We start from the raw sequence: 18,876 nt of genomic DNA on the forward strand, positions 1-18,876 counted from the left end.
ATGTCAGAAACCTAAGCAGGGCAAATTCCTCTTGCCACGCCAGTGTTTCCTCCTTTATCACCAGCTCCTTGTTGCTACATGTTCCCATCTTCGAGGCTGCCCCTGGATTAGTGTTATGTCCATTATTGCTGTTCTCCCGAACATCAGCATAGGAAGGCATTAACAAGTCACACAATGAAGGTCAGAAATGCAGATGAGGTGGTCAGAGGTCATGCTGGCATCATGCTGGAACACTTCCTTCTGTTCTCCTTTAAACAGACTGGTTGACACAAGACCATTGAATTCAACTCAGAACCCACTTCAGCTACTGGTCCTCCAGCCAACACTAAGTATTCATCTGCTTGGGCTGCCATAACAAAATACTGAAGAGTGAGTGGCTTAAAGAGAAATCTCTCAGGATTCCGGAGGATGGGAAGTTTAAGATCAAGGTGCCAGCAAGGTAGGTTTCATTCTCTTGGCTTGTAGGTAGCTGCCATTTCTAGGTGAGTACAGGTGACCTCTTGGTATATGTGCATGGGGGGTGCAGATGGGCTCTCTGGTACCTCTCCATTAAGGCACTAATCTCATTAGGAGGACCCAACTCTCAAGGCCTCATCTAACCCTAATTACCTCCCAAGAGCCCCATCTCCAAATATCACATCAACATGTGAATTTAAAAAATTTTTATTTTTGGACACAGTCCTACTTTCTTGCCCTCAATAGAGTGCTGTAACGTCATAGCTCACAGCAACCTCAAACTCTTGAGCTCAAGCAATCCTCTTGCCTTAGCCTCCCAAGTAGCTGGGACTACAGGTACCTGCCATAATGCTTGGCTATTTTTTCAGATATGGGGTCATGCTCTTGCTCAGGCTGGTCTTGAAATCCTGAGCTCAGGTAATCCACCTGCCTCAGCCTCCCAGAGTGCTATGATTATAGGCATGAACCACTACAACCTCAACATACAAATTTAATCTGTAACAGCTAGCATCCTTGAAGTCTTTGTCCTCCTCCTCTCTTCCCTCACAAAGTGGCATCAGTACATGTGAGCATGAAATTATTATGTATCACATGTACAAAGGGAGTTCAGGCATTTCAAAACTGATTTAATTAACTCATTGGACAGAAAGCTTATCTATCCAATTCCTTTTAACTACTGGGTTGTATCTTATTTAAAGAGCACCAAATTTGAGATTTTTTTTTTCCTACCGAGATAGCACACTAGCAACTCTTAAGCCAAATCTAAACCACAGACATGTTTTATATGGCCCTTTTGGTTTTAAACTTTGAATTGGTTGGTCTTATTTTAAAATCTGATTTCACAAGAAAATCCAGACTTCTTGCATCTCTTGAAAGTGAGCATTAGCCACAATGTGGCTACTCTTGCCCCAGGAAGATCCCAGGGGAGCCAAGCAAGGGCTGCCTCCCAACTCCTTCAGCTCTCCTGCCTGGCCCTCGCAGGCCAAGTTCTCAGCCCTGCTCTTCCCACATGGGAACAGAAGCTGATCACTGTGGGTTAGATGAGCCTGCCTAAATCAGTCTTCCCAAGGAATTCTGTGTCCTCTAGCTTTTTCTAATCAACTCACTCCAAATTCTAAATTCTACATCTCTCTCTGTAGTAAGGATGGCCTGACTGTGCGAGTAGTCTGTGTTTTAGTTTCTAGACAGGACACATTCAACACAGTTGCCAGGCACCCTTCTTAATTTGGAAGCTAATTTTAGTTATTCTCTGGGTCTTGCCTCTGGAACCTCATCTGCTAGCAAAAAGGCAGCAGCCTAAAGGAAAGATGTTAATGTGTAGGAAACAGATGATCTTGCTGACCAGATTTGGAGCCAAGATAATGACTTCTTATAGATTAAAAAAAAATTGGTCATTTTGCTATGTAATTACAAATCACTTTGTACAGACCTATATAAATAGGTCTCTGGAATCTGTATTGCGCTACCCCTGGATCCAAATACAATAAGAAAAATTAGTGTTAACAATTGCTTCCCTTTCAAAGCCATATTTAATCCTCATAACCATCTCATGAGGGATAGATTGAAAATTATCAGCCTCATCTTATAAAGAAACAAAATCAAAGGAATCTTTGCATTCCTTTGTCACACCCGCTCTGGCCAATAAAAGGGAAATATTTATAGAAGATGCCAGGCATTCCTAAAAACTCAAGTAGGCAGTTAAATTCCTGGTCAGAATAGGTTGTCAGTTAACAGTTTATCCATAATATTTTTTTCAAAGTGCTCTTCCTAAAATCCTAGTAAAGCTTAGTTATTCACAGACTTTTCATCATTAACAAACATTCATTTTAATCATCAGGAGAGGGAGAACAGAATTTTTGGACCTCAGAGACTTCTTGAGAGCCATCACCTGGTGCTGAGGATCCTCGGGTTTACAGATGAGGTCCCGGAGGTCCCTTGCTGATTTTCCAGTGTTCCTCCTTTCCGTTGCTCCTTAGACAGACTGATTAGTGTGTCCTTCAGTTTTGTCACCACTGACCACCAAATGATCACATTGCTGTTTATTTTAAAATAGATCTCATCCTGAATCATGATTAGGCCTGGATGCCATGACTGGGACTCAGGACACTGCCTAGCGGTCCCCTCGCTGGGTCTCAGAATGACTTCTCTCTCTGGACCCTATATGCCAACCATACCAGGCAACCCCACCACTCTAGTCATCTTATATTTACTTTCCTGTTAACCTGCTCTAGCTATCACATGTTTATGACAGAAACTGCTTCAAGCTTCAGTCTTAGGTAAAGCTAAAAGAGTAAAACTCAGTTTTCCCCATCATATACACCTGGGCTTGATACTGCTGCTCTTAACATAGTAGCTCAGAATGCAGATTTCAGTGTCACATAAAGTATTGACTTCTTACTGTTAATAATTATGTGACTTTTGGTAAACTGCTCTACTTCTCTGAAACCTTGTGTTTTTCACCTGGATTATGAAGAACATCTTATCAGTACAAGCCCAGTGGTTTCCTCTAAGGATCAAACGAGGTTATATAATGCTTGGCAGAGAGTATATATTCAATAAGCATTAGCTACTATTGCCATCTAAATGTCAATAATGAATTTAAATATTGTAAAATAACATTTAAAGGTCATTAGACCTTTAAATATTATAAATATTAACATTTACATTCTTAGTATGTAAAAGAATTTTCTGTATTGATTTATGCTTTCCTAAACATCTACTCCTCCCAATTTAGCTGTTATCTTTTATTTTTATGATCATCTAAAAACTAAAACCCTATTTACATAGGAAAATGCTTACACGAGTGTATTACGCCATAATGTTTGAGAGGTAATACATTTTTGAAGCATAATTTTAAATGAATAATTTGTAGTAGGAGTAAGTTTCCATTTCAGCTGTTCTTACACATTAAGTGTGAAATAAATTTGGTTCTTGTTTTGAAAAGTAACAGAGGTTTGGGGACTTCTCCATTCTTTAGTCTTTGTGCATATTTTACATGTTTATACTTTCTTAGAGTTTGTGGTCACAATCTATGTGCTGAGAACTGTTATGGAAATATCCTCTGACTCTTTTTCTCTTCTTCTTTTGAAAATATTTGAATTATCACATATTTCATTGAAGCATTCATTAATTGCTTAACCCATTTCTGAATATATATGTGGGCATATATATGTATTTTTTCATATACATGTATTTCATATATATAGTATTTTGGGGGGGGGGGGAGAAAGAGTCTCACTTTGTCACCCAGGCTAAAGTGCTGTGTCATCACAGCTCACAGTAACCTCAAACTGCTGGGCTCCAGTGATCCTCTTGCCTCAGCCTCCCAAGTAGCTGGGAGTATAGGCACCTGTCACAATGCCTGGCTAATTTTTCCTATATTTAGTAGAAATGTGGTCTCACCCTTGCTTAGGCTGATCTTGAACTCCTGAGCTCAAGCAATCCTCCCGCCTCAGCCTCCCAAGAGTAAGTACTAGGATTATAGGCATGAGCCACCACATCCAAGCCATTTCTGAATATTGTATGAAAAATGCAATGTTTGTTTCTAGAAACTTAGGTGTGTCTGAAATATTAGTGGAGTAAGGAATGATCAGATTACGTCAATATAGCTGTCCATATGAAGAGCTACGAATACGAGATAAAGTCTGTGTTTACTACTACTACGTCTTAGCAAAGTTCTTACATGAGGTCTTCAGAATGAAAGGTTAAACTAGAACAAATATATGTCATTAACAAAGCAGTCAATTCCCTTTATTTTTAAAATTTTATGTACACATATGAATGATCTGTATAATGTACATTCAATATAGAAACCTTTATATATTTGATAATGTATAGAACATTTCACAATTACACTAATCTCTTACATAACATCTTGACATCCATTTTTAATTTTTTTTTTGCACAAACTCCTTTTCATTCAATTTGGTAAAGCCAGTTATATATACTGGTGTGTACTGTGAGTTCTCAGAAAGTTAATGATTGAGGATACTAGTGAAGGTGTATAGGGACAAAACCTAATAGTGTTTGATGGTGGAAAGATGATGGCCAGGTAAACTTGATGCAGGAGAGGGAAATACCTTTATCTGGGGAGAAGTGACTTAGCCCAATTTCTGTGGACTGTAGCTCAACCCCACAGTCACACTAATTAAAAAAAAATTACAAAAACTAGAAAGAAAGTTTTGTCTTTTTGATTCACAGTCTTGTAAACAGATATAAAGGAACAAAATGTGCTTACATACATCAAGGAAAAAAAATTCTTATGTACCCACTTAGGTATATCCACAGAGTGCTTTCTTATAACGTGATACAATTAGAATTGCTGTCTTTTTTCCTAAATAAAAATATATTTATAGAAAAAGGAATAACACTGTCATGAAACCAGGAGAAAGGCAGTAAGAGTTTGCTTCAACGTATCAGCTGGAGGAATGTGGACTCGGCACTGGCCTTTCAGTGTTTATTGTCTCTCATAAGTATTTCAAGTCTGATAGCCAAGGTCGCCTGCCTCATGGTCCACGGGAGGCGGCAGGTTAGACATGACTGTTGTGGATGTACCCGCGGTAAGGTAGCCAGCAACTCCAGGTCCTGCAAGAAATAAAGGAAAACATACACCTTCTAGAGAGCAAAGTCAGATGAAAATACTCACCTTTATAAAAAGGTCAGACCCTGGTTAGGTACCCCATCACAAGAAATTAATAATCTATTAGAATTATCTAAAATATACAACTATACTTTAATAGCTACATAGTTCCATATTCATGATAAATTGTTTCAAATGCTTTACAATAACACTGGTATGGAAATACGAAAAAAATGTTCTTTCTCATATCTGGGACATTCAATCTTTCGAAAAATCCTGGGCACTGAAAGAGCTATGTTAAATGGAAAAAATATGAACAAAAGAGAAAAACTTCTACCCTCAGCCCATCCAAAAGTCATATGGGATGAAATGCTCAACACAAACACATCTGTCAACATTCAAGTTAACCTACTTTCATTTGGTGCAAAGAAATGCTATTATAACAAGTAACACCAAATGTACAGGGCCATACTGAGTTCTCTGTGAAAGAAAAGGAAATTCATCTGTCACAGGTCAAAACAAGAATGCTAGGAGAAAAGGTATTGATATTCTAGTTTTATACGTCTTCTTTGATTCTAACAATCTCTACCGTATGAAAATGCTGTATATGCCAGCATTTATCAAGATGCATCCCTGTGAGCATATTAATGGCTTTAGCCCTTTAGATGTTTATTTTAAACATTGTACAGACATTGAAATACATCTTAGAAGCACTGCACAAACTGTAACAAGTACTTGTAAGAGACACTGTATAGTAATACTGCATAGTGAGCAATACTTTTAGCCGGAATTATAGGAAACAAGGCAAAGGACCAAGGAACATTGAAGGGTTAGGACAAAAAAGGCAGTGGGAGCGGCATGCATTTAGCAAAACATTTCTCTACCTGCTTCAGAGAGCTACACAGAAGTTAGCAAGCTGCCTGGCAGAGTGGGTCTAAAGCCCGCTCCTGAGGTGAAGGGGGCTGCTGCCAGTTAGAAGGGAAGGAGAGACACCTGAGGGGAAAAAAGAAATATAAGCAGCAAGGGAAGTTGTGAGGAAGTGCAAATAGCCGAGTAGTTTGATGGAGGCTAAGGCATAATAGGGACTGATGTAGGACAAAGGGCTACAATTGGGGTTCACCTTGTGTTCCACCTTACAAGCATTTGTACTGTGGATTTGAAATGGCTTTACAGTCACTGCATGTGGTTACATGGCCAGAGGTGACAGCCTGTGTGAGCTGTAACCAAAGCCGAGCAGAGTGCCCTGGCACTTGGAACTTCATCCTTAAGAAAATCTTGTACTTACAAAACTTACACAAAGGGTTTTCCCTTTTTAAGATATTGCTGGAGCCTGCACCTATCGACTCCTGCCTTCAGCTCATCAGGATGCTATGGCTTCCACAGACTGCTCAAGAAAAAAAGGTCACCAGGTCAAAGAACCCCTCTGCCATTAGCTCAGAACTACAGCACCACAGTCATCACTTTTCACCAACTGTCATTATCTGAACTTCAGGCAATGGCAAGATCACTACAAATCTATCAAATGGGTCTCACGAAAGCTATAACCCTTAAGAGTGAAACCTTAAACACTCCAGATTGGTACGGTTCCCAGGCAATTCTGATTGTGGGCTTCATGTGGTTTCCACCAAAATAGTAGGTTATGAGATCAAACCATGAATGGTACATATAAGAAGTAAACTAATGGTGCACTTCTAAAACCGTGTGCTGAGGCACCCTGACGCAAATTCCCAGGGGCACTGCTGATATTTAAAACTTGAAACACAGCCACATCTGCAGACTATCACATAAACAACTACTTTCAAGTTGTCTAAACATGCCCACTTCATAACCTACATGAATTAGGTAATTCTTTTGGCCTAGAGAAGAATAAAAAACATTATTGGGACATCAAGGGCATTGTAAACTGAGAAAATCTGAGAACCTCTGGGCTAAAATTTAAATTGTGAAATGATGGACCTAGAAGGAAGAAACCAGGTTCTAGTGCAGCCATCTGCCTCTTTAAGAAAGGCAAATCAAAATCAATTCCTGGGTATTGCTGCAAATGAAGTCTGAGATGCTTTCCCACAGCCCCTTCCTTCTCCATGAGGATGTGTCCAGTTTCTTGGGGCCAAAAGGTGCTCTCCAAAGAAAGGTGGAAAGGAAGAGTAGCAGCTACCAGAATGGTGCAGATAGCAACATTGTGCAAGGCTGTCAGGCTTCAGAGAAATAAGATGGAAATTAACAGAATCCAACAAAATGGAACTGGCTAGAATGATGGAGTGTGTGTATGAAAAGTTCATCTCAATTCTAGCTCCTAAAAACATCTTTTGTCTTGGCCTCTGCAGCTCCTTTCACTAATGATTTTCTAGGGGATGAAATATGAGGATTTTCATTGCTGAAATTATTTTAACAGGGCCCTAACCTTGTTGGCGCTATGCTGTCTTAGAACTTAATAAATGCCTAAGTAATTGGTAATAAGCAACCACAATTTATCTACATCATAGGAAAAATTCCACTGAGGCACCTGTAAACAATATGCCAGACTATAGAACTTAGGGAACTAGGCAGTTTCATTTCAATTTATGAACACTGAGTAATCCTCCCTAGGACTTTTAATTTTTTACCCCAAATATTGGGCATGTGACTGAATGACAGTTTGCTCAGCACCCAGGGAGAAGAAAATAATAAATGTATTTTTGGTCATTTGAATCTTACTTTGAAGTAGTAATTAACTTTCCTTTATCTTCCCTATCTCATAAACAAAATCCACTTAACTTGTCAAACTCACCAAAAGATATCAGTTAGTAGAAAGGGTTGGTGATGTGTGTTCTCATTTGCAAACTGATTAAAGAAGAGCTGGATATAATCTGTATCTTCTGAAGATTGAAATAGCATGGGCAAATTTTTTTTTTTTTTTTTGAGAGAGTCTATGTCACCCTCGGTAGAGTGCCATGGTGTCACAGCTCACAGCAACCTCAAACTCTTCAGCTTAAGCAATTCTATTGCCTCAGCCTCCCCAATAGCTGGGACTACAGGCGCCCGCCACAATGTCCAGCATTTTTCTGTTGTAGTTGTCATTGTTGTTTTAGCAGGCCTGTGCCAGGTTCAAATCTGTCAGCCCCAGTGCCTGGTGTATGTGGTCAATGCCCTAACAACTGAGCTATGGCTTGCCAAGCCACATGGGCACATTTTAATTAAATAAAATTCCAATTCAATGTAGCACTGCACAAATCCTGGAGTTCCACAGAATGGCATTGTATCATTAGAAGTACTTGCCCCTTTTATTGAACACATGACACAATACATCAATGGAAAAGCTCAAACACACACACAAAAACATTTGACAACCCAGGCAATGAACACACATCAATTCTACTGGCAATCAACTTTAGAAGCTTTAGCTCTTCAAATAGAGTTAGTCCTTTTAAACAGGACAGATAGAAAAATCTTCTCAAGCAACTAACATCTTAACAAAACAACATCCCAGACTGATGATGTGCCAAGAAATGGACAATTCTGGGGCCAACATAGCTCACAGCTAGTCTAGACTGTCCTGCGTGGACATTGTCCGTGTGCTTCAGCAACAGTTTTTAGAAAGACTTACGTAACACCAGCCCCTCCCAAGCTGGGATTTACAGTATCTCCCCTTTGGCTGGGCTGTAGGGAACTTGCTGTACCTTGAGCCAGCAAGAGGATGAGAAGAAATTTATATACCCAGTTCCCTCCCCCACAACTCTCTTCCAACCCATACAGCTTCTTATATCTCACTGAGAAGTCACCTCAGGGATCCAAATAAAAGGCAAGGCTCATCTTTTTATTCCCTGGACTTTTTTCCCTATAGTTATCAGAAAGTCTGGATGAGGTTGAGGACCAAATGAAGTCTAGGTCTCTGAAGTAAAAACCCTATCTCCTCTATAATCTATCCAATGAATCTTTTGGTCTACGGTCCATCAGTAAGTCCACGATAACTTCATCAGTCAAGTCAATGAATGCTAAGTACAATAGGAGCAAAAAGAGAAAGGTGTTCCTGTAGAGAAGCTGACAACCTACACATTAACAGTCTTCAGGTCCAACTTTTAATTATGTTTACTCTTAGCTAAGAAAAAGAAGGCAGAGGTTTTCAATCGTACCATGCTTACATACAAAGTAATAAATATAATGCCATGAAAATGTAGCATAGGAATTTTCAGAAATAAGCTAAAGAGGTAAAACTTTCAGGATGCCTATGAGAACATACTTCTACTTAGATGCTAGAAGCTGTAGCCTTACCCCAAATTTGAAAGAGAGATAAGGGACAGACTAAGACCACACTCTAGGTATTTTTCTCTATAGAATCAGGGGTAGCAGGTGGAAAAGTTCTGAGTATACACATACACATGACTATCAGCCAAAGCACTACATATTTCTAAATCTTAGGGCTCTGCTCCAAATTTAGAAGTGGATTAATATTAAAGTGGTCCTAGTGAAGAAAACAACAATATTGCAACCAAGTAAAACTTTCTTCAAAGTCCCTACTTTTGAACAGTGAAGAATGAGTCTTCATGATTTTATAAACTTCTACACTAGAAGTGTAGAAATCAGGATTAAAACAATTACACTGATATAAGAAACACTAGGTTTCTTTTCTTTTAATTTACCTACATTATCTCTGGCCAGAGGAGCATGTAGGGCTGACATTTTTTTCATACAATTTCAAGCAGACTGCAAGAACCACCAAATTAAGTTTAATTTCCCACTGAAAATTTTGATCCTGAACACTGTAGCACATATTCATCTCCAGCACATAAAGTAGCATGACTTTCTTCTTAAACAGAAACCAGTATAAAAATGACTATTCTAAGATTACCCTCCAATTAGTGAGCCAAATGGACAAATGTTCTGAGCTATGGACATGTATTCTTTTTTGAAACCTTAGCAGTAAAACATCCTCTCATTTACGATACACACACATTCTTCCAAAACCAAAAAACCCCCCAAATCCTAAATACTTAGCAAAACCACAGACAAATCACTAGAAACTCAGAAAACATTTTATATATACTTGGAGCATCAATGTTATTTTGACAGAAATAGAATGATGCTATTATGTTTCTGATCCTGAGCTTCTTGAGTATGTTCAGATAAACATTTTAATATAGATATGCTCCAAACAGAACCTATGGCACCATTTATTAATGGGGTCAAAACTGAGTAAACACAACAGCTCATGTGCTGTATTAAGGCCAAATCCAGAGGTCTCCTACATGCCACAGCCCCTCCAAGGTAGGTCAGCTATTAGCCCAGGAAAATACTCTGGTCACTATTTTAAGTCTAGTTCAGGGCAAAAGGCAGGCCCAAGTGGCTTCTCCCAGGTGTTTTTGGGTAACCAATTAGGTATGGCTTACCTGTGAGGTATCCTGCTGTTTGAGAGTCAGAAATGAACAAATCATGTTTCTGATCTTTGAAGGCACTCCAGACTGAAGAATGGCACAGGATTTCATTTACCTAGGCAAGTAAAGTGAGCTATTTGAGCATAAATAAATAAAGCACTGGATGCTGGAAGACTGAAATAAAGAGAAAAACTAGGTCCTAAAGCAACAAGGAAGGAGGTCAGTAAGTAAAGACCCAAATACGGAGGAAGAATTATCACTCATCAAACACTCTATACCAGGCACTGTGCCGGGAACATCTTATTACACCACACCTGAGTCTTCAAGTCAGTCTTCCCTCTAAAGCTGAACCTGCTATTATACTGACTTGTATGTAACGTGGAGGGGAAGATTCCTACACTGAGTATTTTCTCGTGACAGTAGCAGGAGGCGGATAGTGCAGCATAAGCTGATGAAGTTTCTGAGGAAGGGCTTGGGGAAAAGGTGTTGCAAAACCTAAAGCAGTCTTTCACATTATGGGTTGTGACCTGTTAAAACAGTGGTTCTCAACCTTCCTAACGCCGTGATGTATTTTCATTATACTAAAGGGGATGCGACCCACAGGTTGAGAACCGCTGTGTTAGAAGTTTATGAAATCAAGAGGGTTGTGAACGACATGCTTGAGGAAATAAAACAGATTAATACAGAAAGCATCACAGTATCACGTATACTGAAACACACACGAGTTTAATATGCATGTGGGAATGTGTACTGGACTAAGATGAAAAACGTATTTCTGTGTGACACAAAAAGACACTCAGGAAATAACAGAGTATCTTCTGTACATCAAGAAGATCAAATATTTACTGAGCACCTCTTCTATGCAAAGCACACTGAACACAAAGATGAGAAAGGCAGTTTCTATCTCTGAAGTGCTTACAGCCTAGCAGGGGAGATAATTTCATGATAAGCATTAAAGTGGAGATGTACATGGGACCACTGTGAGTCCACGGGAGGGCACATGCGCCCTGACCTTGGAAAGAAGCAATAGTTTGAGTGAGTAGTTGTGAAGGTGGTAGAGGAGTTCCTATCTGGAAAACTATCATACCTCCTTCTCTCCTCCTTTTGGAGTAAAAGGCAGGTGCCAGAGTTACTTTGTTCATTTCATTACCAAGAATCCTGAGGCAGGTCAAAGAGAAGACAACTGCCTATGGGTGGAACACAGGAGTGTTCCTGCTTGGCGTTTACAACACCTATTGGCAAAACTAAAGAAAAAAAGTTTTTAAGACATGCTAGTTAATGGGTACAGCAACACACAACCTACCTTTCTTTTTTAATATCATTCTGGACCATTTAAATAATACTGACAGAACAAAAATGTTTCTTTACTTCAAACATACAAATCCAGCAAATTCGCTAAAGGAAAGGTTCATATGAAATCAATTTAAGCCTATAAAAGAGCATTATTAGCTGGCAATGACCCTAATGTCCACCAATGGATGAATGGATAAACAGACCGTGGCATTTACATATAAGGAAGTATATTCAGGCATAAAAATGAAACATTAATACATGCTACAACAGGGATCAACCTTGAAAACACACTAAGTGACAGAAGCCAGATACAAAGGCTCACATGTAGTACGATTCCATTTATATGAATGTCCAGAACAGGTAACCCCAGGAACAGAAAATGATTGGTGGCTGCCAGGGAATGGGGTGAAAGGAGGAAATGGAAATAACTGCTTAATGGGTACAGACATATGAAAATATTTTAGAACTACAAAAGGTAGTATTTGTACATTATTAATGCACTAAATGCCAATTAATTGTTCATCATAAAATGGTTAATTTTATGTAATGCAAATTTCACCCTACCGTGTTTCCCCGAAAATTAGACATTGTCTTGTATTTTTATTTTTTCTCAAGAAGACACACTAGGGCTTATTTTCAGGGGATGTCTTCCTCTCTGTGCCGAAATTCATGGCATGGCTAGCATATTATCGGGGTAGGGCTTATATTTAACAAATGCATAGACATCCTGCTAGGGCTTATTTTTTGGGTAGGTCTTTTTTCAGGGAAACACAGTAATAAAAAGAAAAGGGCATTCAGTAGATGGGATTATATAGCAACACCAAATGAGGAACTCCTCAGAGGCAAAAACAAAAATAGAACCAAATAATAAAATTAAATTCCTGAACAGGACTGATGTTAGCATATGCATGTAGCTAAACCACATTAACACTTACCTAAGGCACAACAAAAGTCAGGAATAAATGGGGGGGGGGGAAGCCCACACTTTATAAGAACCAATAAAGGAGATTAAAACCAAAATGATTTTCTGTATCTTTTAAGATGGCACTGTAAGATGGGTAATGAATGTGGTCATCATTACCCACCACCAACTCCTGGAACTGAAAGTTAATAAGCATTAAATGCTGAATATTCTTCTGTGCTACAGGATTCCAGCATTTTTCTTTTGGAAATGTATAATATGCCATCACTATCCAGAAAAGGAACCTGACAACTCAGAATATGGTTTGTGCCTTTTCATCGGTTATGAGGCAGCTATGCAAGCCCATCCTTTGGCTTTGGATCTTCTCCAGCTGCGGCCAACAGACTCATATCTGTGAGCAGAACCTGGACACAGGTGCACAAGTCATCCATGGCCAAGACTTTGGCCTTGAGAATATAAAAATTGCCTCTGTGCAGACTCACCTGTTCTCCATACTGCAAGCTTCGAGTCATTGCCTTGAGAGCTTTAACAATTTGAGCTTTTGTGGCTGCTGGGCTGTCCAGAGTTTCAAGGCCAATGCCTTCAAGTAATTTTAAGAGGTATGGGACCAAATCTACTTTGAGGGCCTAGAAGGGATATTAAGCATATATCAACAGGCTGAGAAAATGTAAATCATCCACTGAAGAAACAATTTGACCCCTAGGAAAATACTGGGAAGAAGAGCAGCCTATTTGTATAGTATTTTAATGCCACACACAGATTTTTTTTTTTTGTATCTAATGATAATATTCTTATTTATTTAATGAAATTTTATTCTGTGCCATCAGCCAGAATAAATGCAAAATCTAAATGCTAAATATCAAACATACATATTTTTTGAGACAGAGTTTCACTATGTTGCCCTCAGTAGAGTGCTGTGAAATCACAGCTCACAGCAACCTCCAACTCTCAGGCTCAAGGGATTCTTTGGCCTCAGCCTCCCGAATAGCTGGGACTACAGGTGTCTGCTACAATGCCTGGCTATTTTTTGTTGCAGTTGTTGTTGTTTAGCAGGCCTGGGATGGGCTCGAACCTACCACCTTCAGTATATGTGGCTGGCGCCCTACTCACTGAGCTACGGGTGCCACCCTAAACATCAAATATTTTAACTAATTTTCCCAGTACTTATGAGCTAGGCACTTTTATTGTTACAGATGGAATAATCAATGCACGGGAGGTGAAGAAACATCTTTATAACTATAGAGCTGGGCAGTACTGAAATCTATATCTGGACCCAGGAAGTATACAGCTTGAGTTTTTAGCCACTACCCTGGGCTGTGTGTTCTAATGACACTACACTAAGAAGCAATAATATCTGAAGTGGCACAGTATTTTCTCATACTTTCTTTCCCTCCTTCCCTTTCTCTTGCTTCTTTTCTCCCTCTCTCCCCCCTCCCTCCCTCTCTCTCTTCTGAGTCAGAGTCTCCCTCCATTGCCTGGGTAGAGCGTAGACGGCATTATCACAGCTCACTACAATCTCAAACTCCTGGGGTCAAGTCACTGTCCTGCCTCAGCCTTCCAGTAACTTCAACTACAGGCAGGACATGGGCTAATCTTTTCTAGTTTTGGTAAAGACAGGGTCTCACTCTTACTCAGGCTGGTCTTGAACTTCTGACTTCAAGCGATCTTCCTACCTCAGCTTTACAGAGTGGTAGTGTGAGCCACCGTGCCTAGTCTATTTTCTCAAAACATCAATCTTTGTAGTCATTATACATTTCATATCAGGCTAATAAAAGTTAAATAATAATCTGGTATCTTACAATTTTCACTGTCCATTCTGAAACTCAAAGGGAAGCAGCAGAAGTAACTGACACTTAGCGCACATCTCTTTTCAGGTACTGTTCTTGTAACTACCCCATGAAGTTACAGATGAGGAATCTGAGGACTGTATGGTTACATATAGCTGAGGCCACATAGTCATCTAGTGGTAGTTCTAACTCAAGTTCTTTCCTAGACAATAAACTCCCCAAACCAACCATAAATTTGAACCTCAGGGCATCCAATTATCTCCCTGAGAGATACCAGTACCTCTCCCTGCCTAAATAAGAAGTTAGAAGGTAAAGTTGGAGGGTAGGGGGAGATATGCAGCAAGAAAAGTCTGGGAGAATAGGAAGTCCAGATAAAAAGGTATAGGGCCTTGTACTCAGGCTTAAGATGTCAGACATCACTGCCACCTGGCAGGGAAACCACAGAGGGTTTTTAAGATGACAAATGACCCAGTTATATTTCAGAGCTATTATTTAATTACTTTTTTTTATTTTATATATTTATGGGATACAAAGTGATGTTATAATATATGTATAAAATGTGGAATGATTAACTTAAACTAATTAGCATAGCCATTACCTCGAATACTTACTTTGGTGAGAACATCTGAAATTTTCTCTTAGGAACCTGACATATATAATATACTAACTATAGTCACCATGCTGTACAGTAGAGTTCAAAAAATTATCTGGGCATAGTGGTTCATGCCTATAATCCTACAACTTTGGAAGGCTCCAATGGGAGAACTGCTTGAAGTCAGGAATTTGAGACTAGTCTGGGCAAGAGCAAAACCCGCTCTCCACAAAAGATGGAAAAAATTAGCTGGGTAGGGTGACATGCACCTGTAGTCATGGTGCATGACTACTCAGGAAGCTGGCTTGAGCTCAGGAGTTTGAGGTTGTAGTGAGCTATGATGATACCACTGCACTCTAGCTTGGATAACCAAGTAAGACCCTTTCCCAATAAAACAACACTTACTACTCTCAAAAGAAACTTTGTACCTTGACCAGTATCTTTCCCCTTTCCCCAGCTCTCTGCAGCCTCTGGTAACTACCATTCTACTCCCTGTTTCTATGAATTCAATTGTTCTAGATCTCATTTATAAGTAACCATTTGGTGTGCATTCTTAGATGAACTTTTGTGAGATTTTAAAGTTTATTGCATGTTTTTTATTCTTTCATGATCTGTCTACTCTGTCAATATCCACAAAACCCTATTTTCTTTTTTTTTTTTTTAAGACAGAGTCTCATTATGTTGCCCTTGGTAGAGTGCCGTGGTGTCACAGCTCACAGCAACCTCAATCTCTTGGGCTTAATTCTCTTGCCTCAACCTCCCAAGTAGCTAGGACTACAGGACAGGCACCCACAACACCGATATTTTTTGGTTGCAGTTGTCACTGTTGTTTAGCTGGCCTGGGCCAGGTTCGAACCCACCAACCCAGTGGCTGGCGCTATAACCACTGTGCTACGGGCACTGAGCCACAAAGCCCTATTTTCATTAAGTAAATAGTCTCTTTGAAAGGGGCAATACAAATCTTGACATGTTTCTTAAATATGACTTTAGAAAATGAGTGAATAAACAGAATGAATCATTCCAAAGAGAATAAACCAAATTTTACAAGGTAAGTTAAGAATAAATGCTCAGGCTTGGCACTTGTGGCTCAAGTGGCTAAGGCACCAGCCACATACACCTAAGGTGATGGGTTCGAATCCAGCCCGGGCCCTCCAAACAACACTGATGGCTGCAACCAAAAAATAGCCAGGCATTGTGGCAGGCGTCTGTGGTCCCAGCTACTTGGGAGGCAGAGGCAGGAGACTTGCTTGAGCCCAGGAGTTGGAGGTTGCTGTGAGCTGTGATGCCACGGCACTCTACCCAAGGGGACAGCTTGAGGCTCTGTCTCAAAAAAAAAAAAAAGAATAAATACTCAGTAGGATAGCCACAATTTAAAATTGAAGCATCACAAAAGTACTCTAAAGTTGGTAAGACTTTTGGTAGCTGACCTCACTTTTCCCTGTGTGTACATATATACATGTGGCAAGTGTGTGTATATACATATATAAAAAAAATAAAATTGTATATGTACGAACTTTCAAATTACCTCTCAACTGCCCTAAAAGTCAGGGAAACCAAATCAGTATTAAAATAAGTGAAAATCTATTTGTTTAGTATGTTTGCTTTCCTAAAATAATGCTAAACTAGAAAGTCACTTACTTGTGCCACTAATTCACTCTGCTCCTTCTGAAACATTCGATTAATTGCTTCACAGGCTAGACCAACAGTATCTGCTCGCTTTTTCATTCCATTCATCAGTGGGCCAATGGTCTCTAAAGATGCCATGGCTCGAACACACAGCTAAGAGCCCAAAAAGAAAAGATTACTTGTAGAGTAGCAACCTTTTATACAGCACAATAAGTAACAAAATAAGTAAAACAACCCCCTCAAACCTACATTCAGTTCAAGTTTAATAATAAACTGAATTAAATTCAGTCACACTAATTGTAACATCTAAACTACTTTAAAGCCATTTGATTCATGTGCAAAAAGGCACATAGTAAAAGGGGATTTACATTGCAGCGTCCATTAGTCAAAAAGAGGAGAATAGATAGATATGGTTTGGAAGTGGAAGCTACTGAATGGATTCCTCATACCTCGTTTTCAGACAGGGCGTGGATGACACGAATGGCACTCTTCGGAATGGCGTTGTTCCTGTGATTCATCGCCTGGATAACTTTAGGAAGATGGCCCAATGGTGGGACTTGATCTGCCAGTTGAGGCTGAGCATTGAAGAGGCACACTGTTGCTGTTGTCAGAGTTTCCAGAGTTTCCCCCTAGAGGGTATAAAACAATGAAAGCAAACTATAAAATAATGTTATAGTGCTAAATATCCTTAGCAATGTATCTTGATATTCACACTAGGATTCAAAAGTTCTAACTGCTGATACTTGAAAACTAATCCACCAAGAGAACTTCCCATTTCCTTTGTCAAAACCCATTTCCTTTGTCAAAAGGCACAAATCCAAAGAACTTTAAAAATGTGCTGCTACCTTTTCTTTCCTATCCACATAAAAATTATGTCTACATTACAGTGTAATGTATTAAGTGTGTGATAGCACTGTCTTTAAAAATGTATATACCTTAATTAAAAAAAAATACTTTATTGGGCCGGGTACCGTGGCTCGTACCTGTAATCCTAGCACTCTGGGAGGCTGAGGAGGGTGGACTACTTGAGCTCAGGAGTTTATGACCAGCCTGAGCCAAGAGTAAGATCCTGTCTCTACTAAAAATAGAAAAACTAGACAGGTGTAGTGATAGGCACCTGTAGTGCCAGCTGTTCAGGAGGCAGAGGTAAGAGGACTGCTTAAGCCCAAGAGTTTGGGGTTACTATGAGCTTTAATGCCACAGAACTCTACCCAGCGAGAGAGAGAGACTCTGTCTTAAGCAACAACAACAAAAATACTGCCAATATTGCTAACAATCATCTCAGCCTTCTTAATCTTTTTGCTGGTTGAGGTCTTGCCTAAAAAGAATGTGCAAAAAATTGCTTAATCTATGCAGTCTTTCACTAGGCCAAATATATCTCACTTTTATTGCAGGTCTAAGAAATCACATCACAAAAGACACTACTAGAAAACTTACAGATAATGTCAGTGTCAGAACAATTGCAGAGGATGGAGAACTAGTAAAATGTTTTTCTCAGCTCTATTAAAAATCCTAATATTTAGCATGTCTGGCTGCCATAATGAATTTTCTATTGTGGAAAACAGATTACAGAGACCTATAGTTTATATTATTATGCACGCACATATATATCCATGACAAAATGCATCTTAGATGAACATGAAAACCGAGATGGGCCCCAAAAGAAAGGTGATGAAGGAGGAGACTGTTACGTGCTTTCCTTCTCTTTTTTGACTTTTGAAGGTTATATTTTCTAAGCAAATTAAGTATGTAGCAAAAATCCTATTAAAGAGAAACATGACTACAGCAAGTGACACTGCTAACTATCATTAAAAAAATCTTTACTAAGTTAATGGTAGAAATTAATAATTTCTAAGCATTCAAAATGTGCCAGTCATTACACTAGGTATTCCACGCGTATTAACTTATTAAAACCTCAGCCTCGGGGCAGGTTCTGTGATTGTTCCATAAATGAGGCAGAGTCCTGAGAGATTAGTCCAGGTCGCAGAGCTTGTCAGTAGTAGAGCTAGGCCATGGTCCAGGACCATCTAATAGTACAGCTTGGGCTCATCTCCCTCTACTGCCAGCCTGTTTAATCCAACAATAATCACATACTCAACTATTTTCAAGCTAGAGGTTCAAGTAACAAAGTCTTATATCCTATCAGAATTTCTGACTTGCCAAAGCAGATGAAGGCTATCTTCTTACTCACTTCTGCTTCCCTGGTAACTCTGGATTTGAGCGTACAGTTCAGGCCTGTGGTTACTAATTGTCAATTTCTTTGACGAGGGTCA

At 39.4% G+C, this 18,876-nt stretch overlaps 1 protein-coding gene across 1 annotated transcript in view; it reads right to left on the reverse strand.

The window, feature by feature from the left end:
* Positions 1–4,181: 4,181 nt before the first annotated feature.
* Positions 4,182–18,876, reverse strand: part of DNAJC13 (DnaJ heat shock protein family (Hsp40) member C13) — a 129,383-nt gene continuing 114,688 nt past the window's right edge. Inside the window, exons 52-56 of the mRNA XM_003781698.2 lie at positions 17,053–17,232; positions 16,616–16,756; positions 13,081–13,224; positions 10,399–10,498; positions 4,182–5,040 (exon numbers count right to left, since the gene is read on the reverse strand). Of these exons, the coding sequence (XP_003781746.1) occupies positions 4,934–5,040; positions 10,399–10,498; positions 13,081–13,224; positions 16,616–16,756; positions 17,053–17,232 (672 nt within the window). The 3' untranslated portion in view covers positions 4,182–4,933. The remainder of the gene's footprint in view (positions 5,041–10,398; positions 10,499–13,080; positions 13,225–16,615; positions 16,757–17,052; positions 17,233–18,876) is intronic.

The sequence above is a fragment of the Otolemur garnettii genome, unplaced genomic scaffold (genome assembly GCF_000181295.1).
Source record: "Otolemur garnettii isolate 467f Iridium unplaced genomic scaffold, OtoGar3 scaffold00002, whole genome shotgun sequence".
Lineage (NCBI taxonomy): Eukaryota > Metazoa > Chordata > Mammalia > Primates > Galagidae > Otolemur > Otolemur garnettii.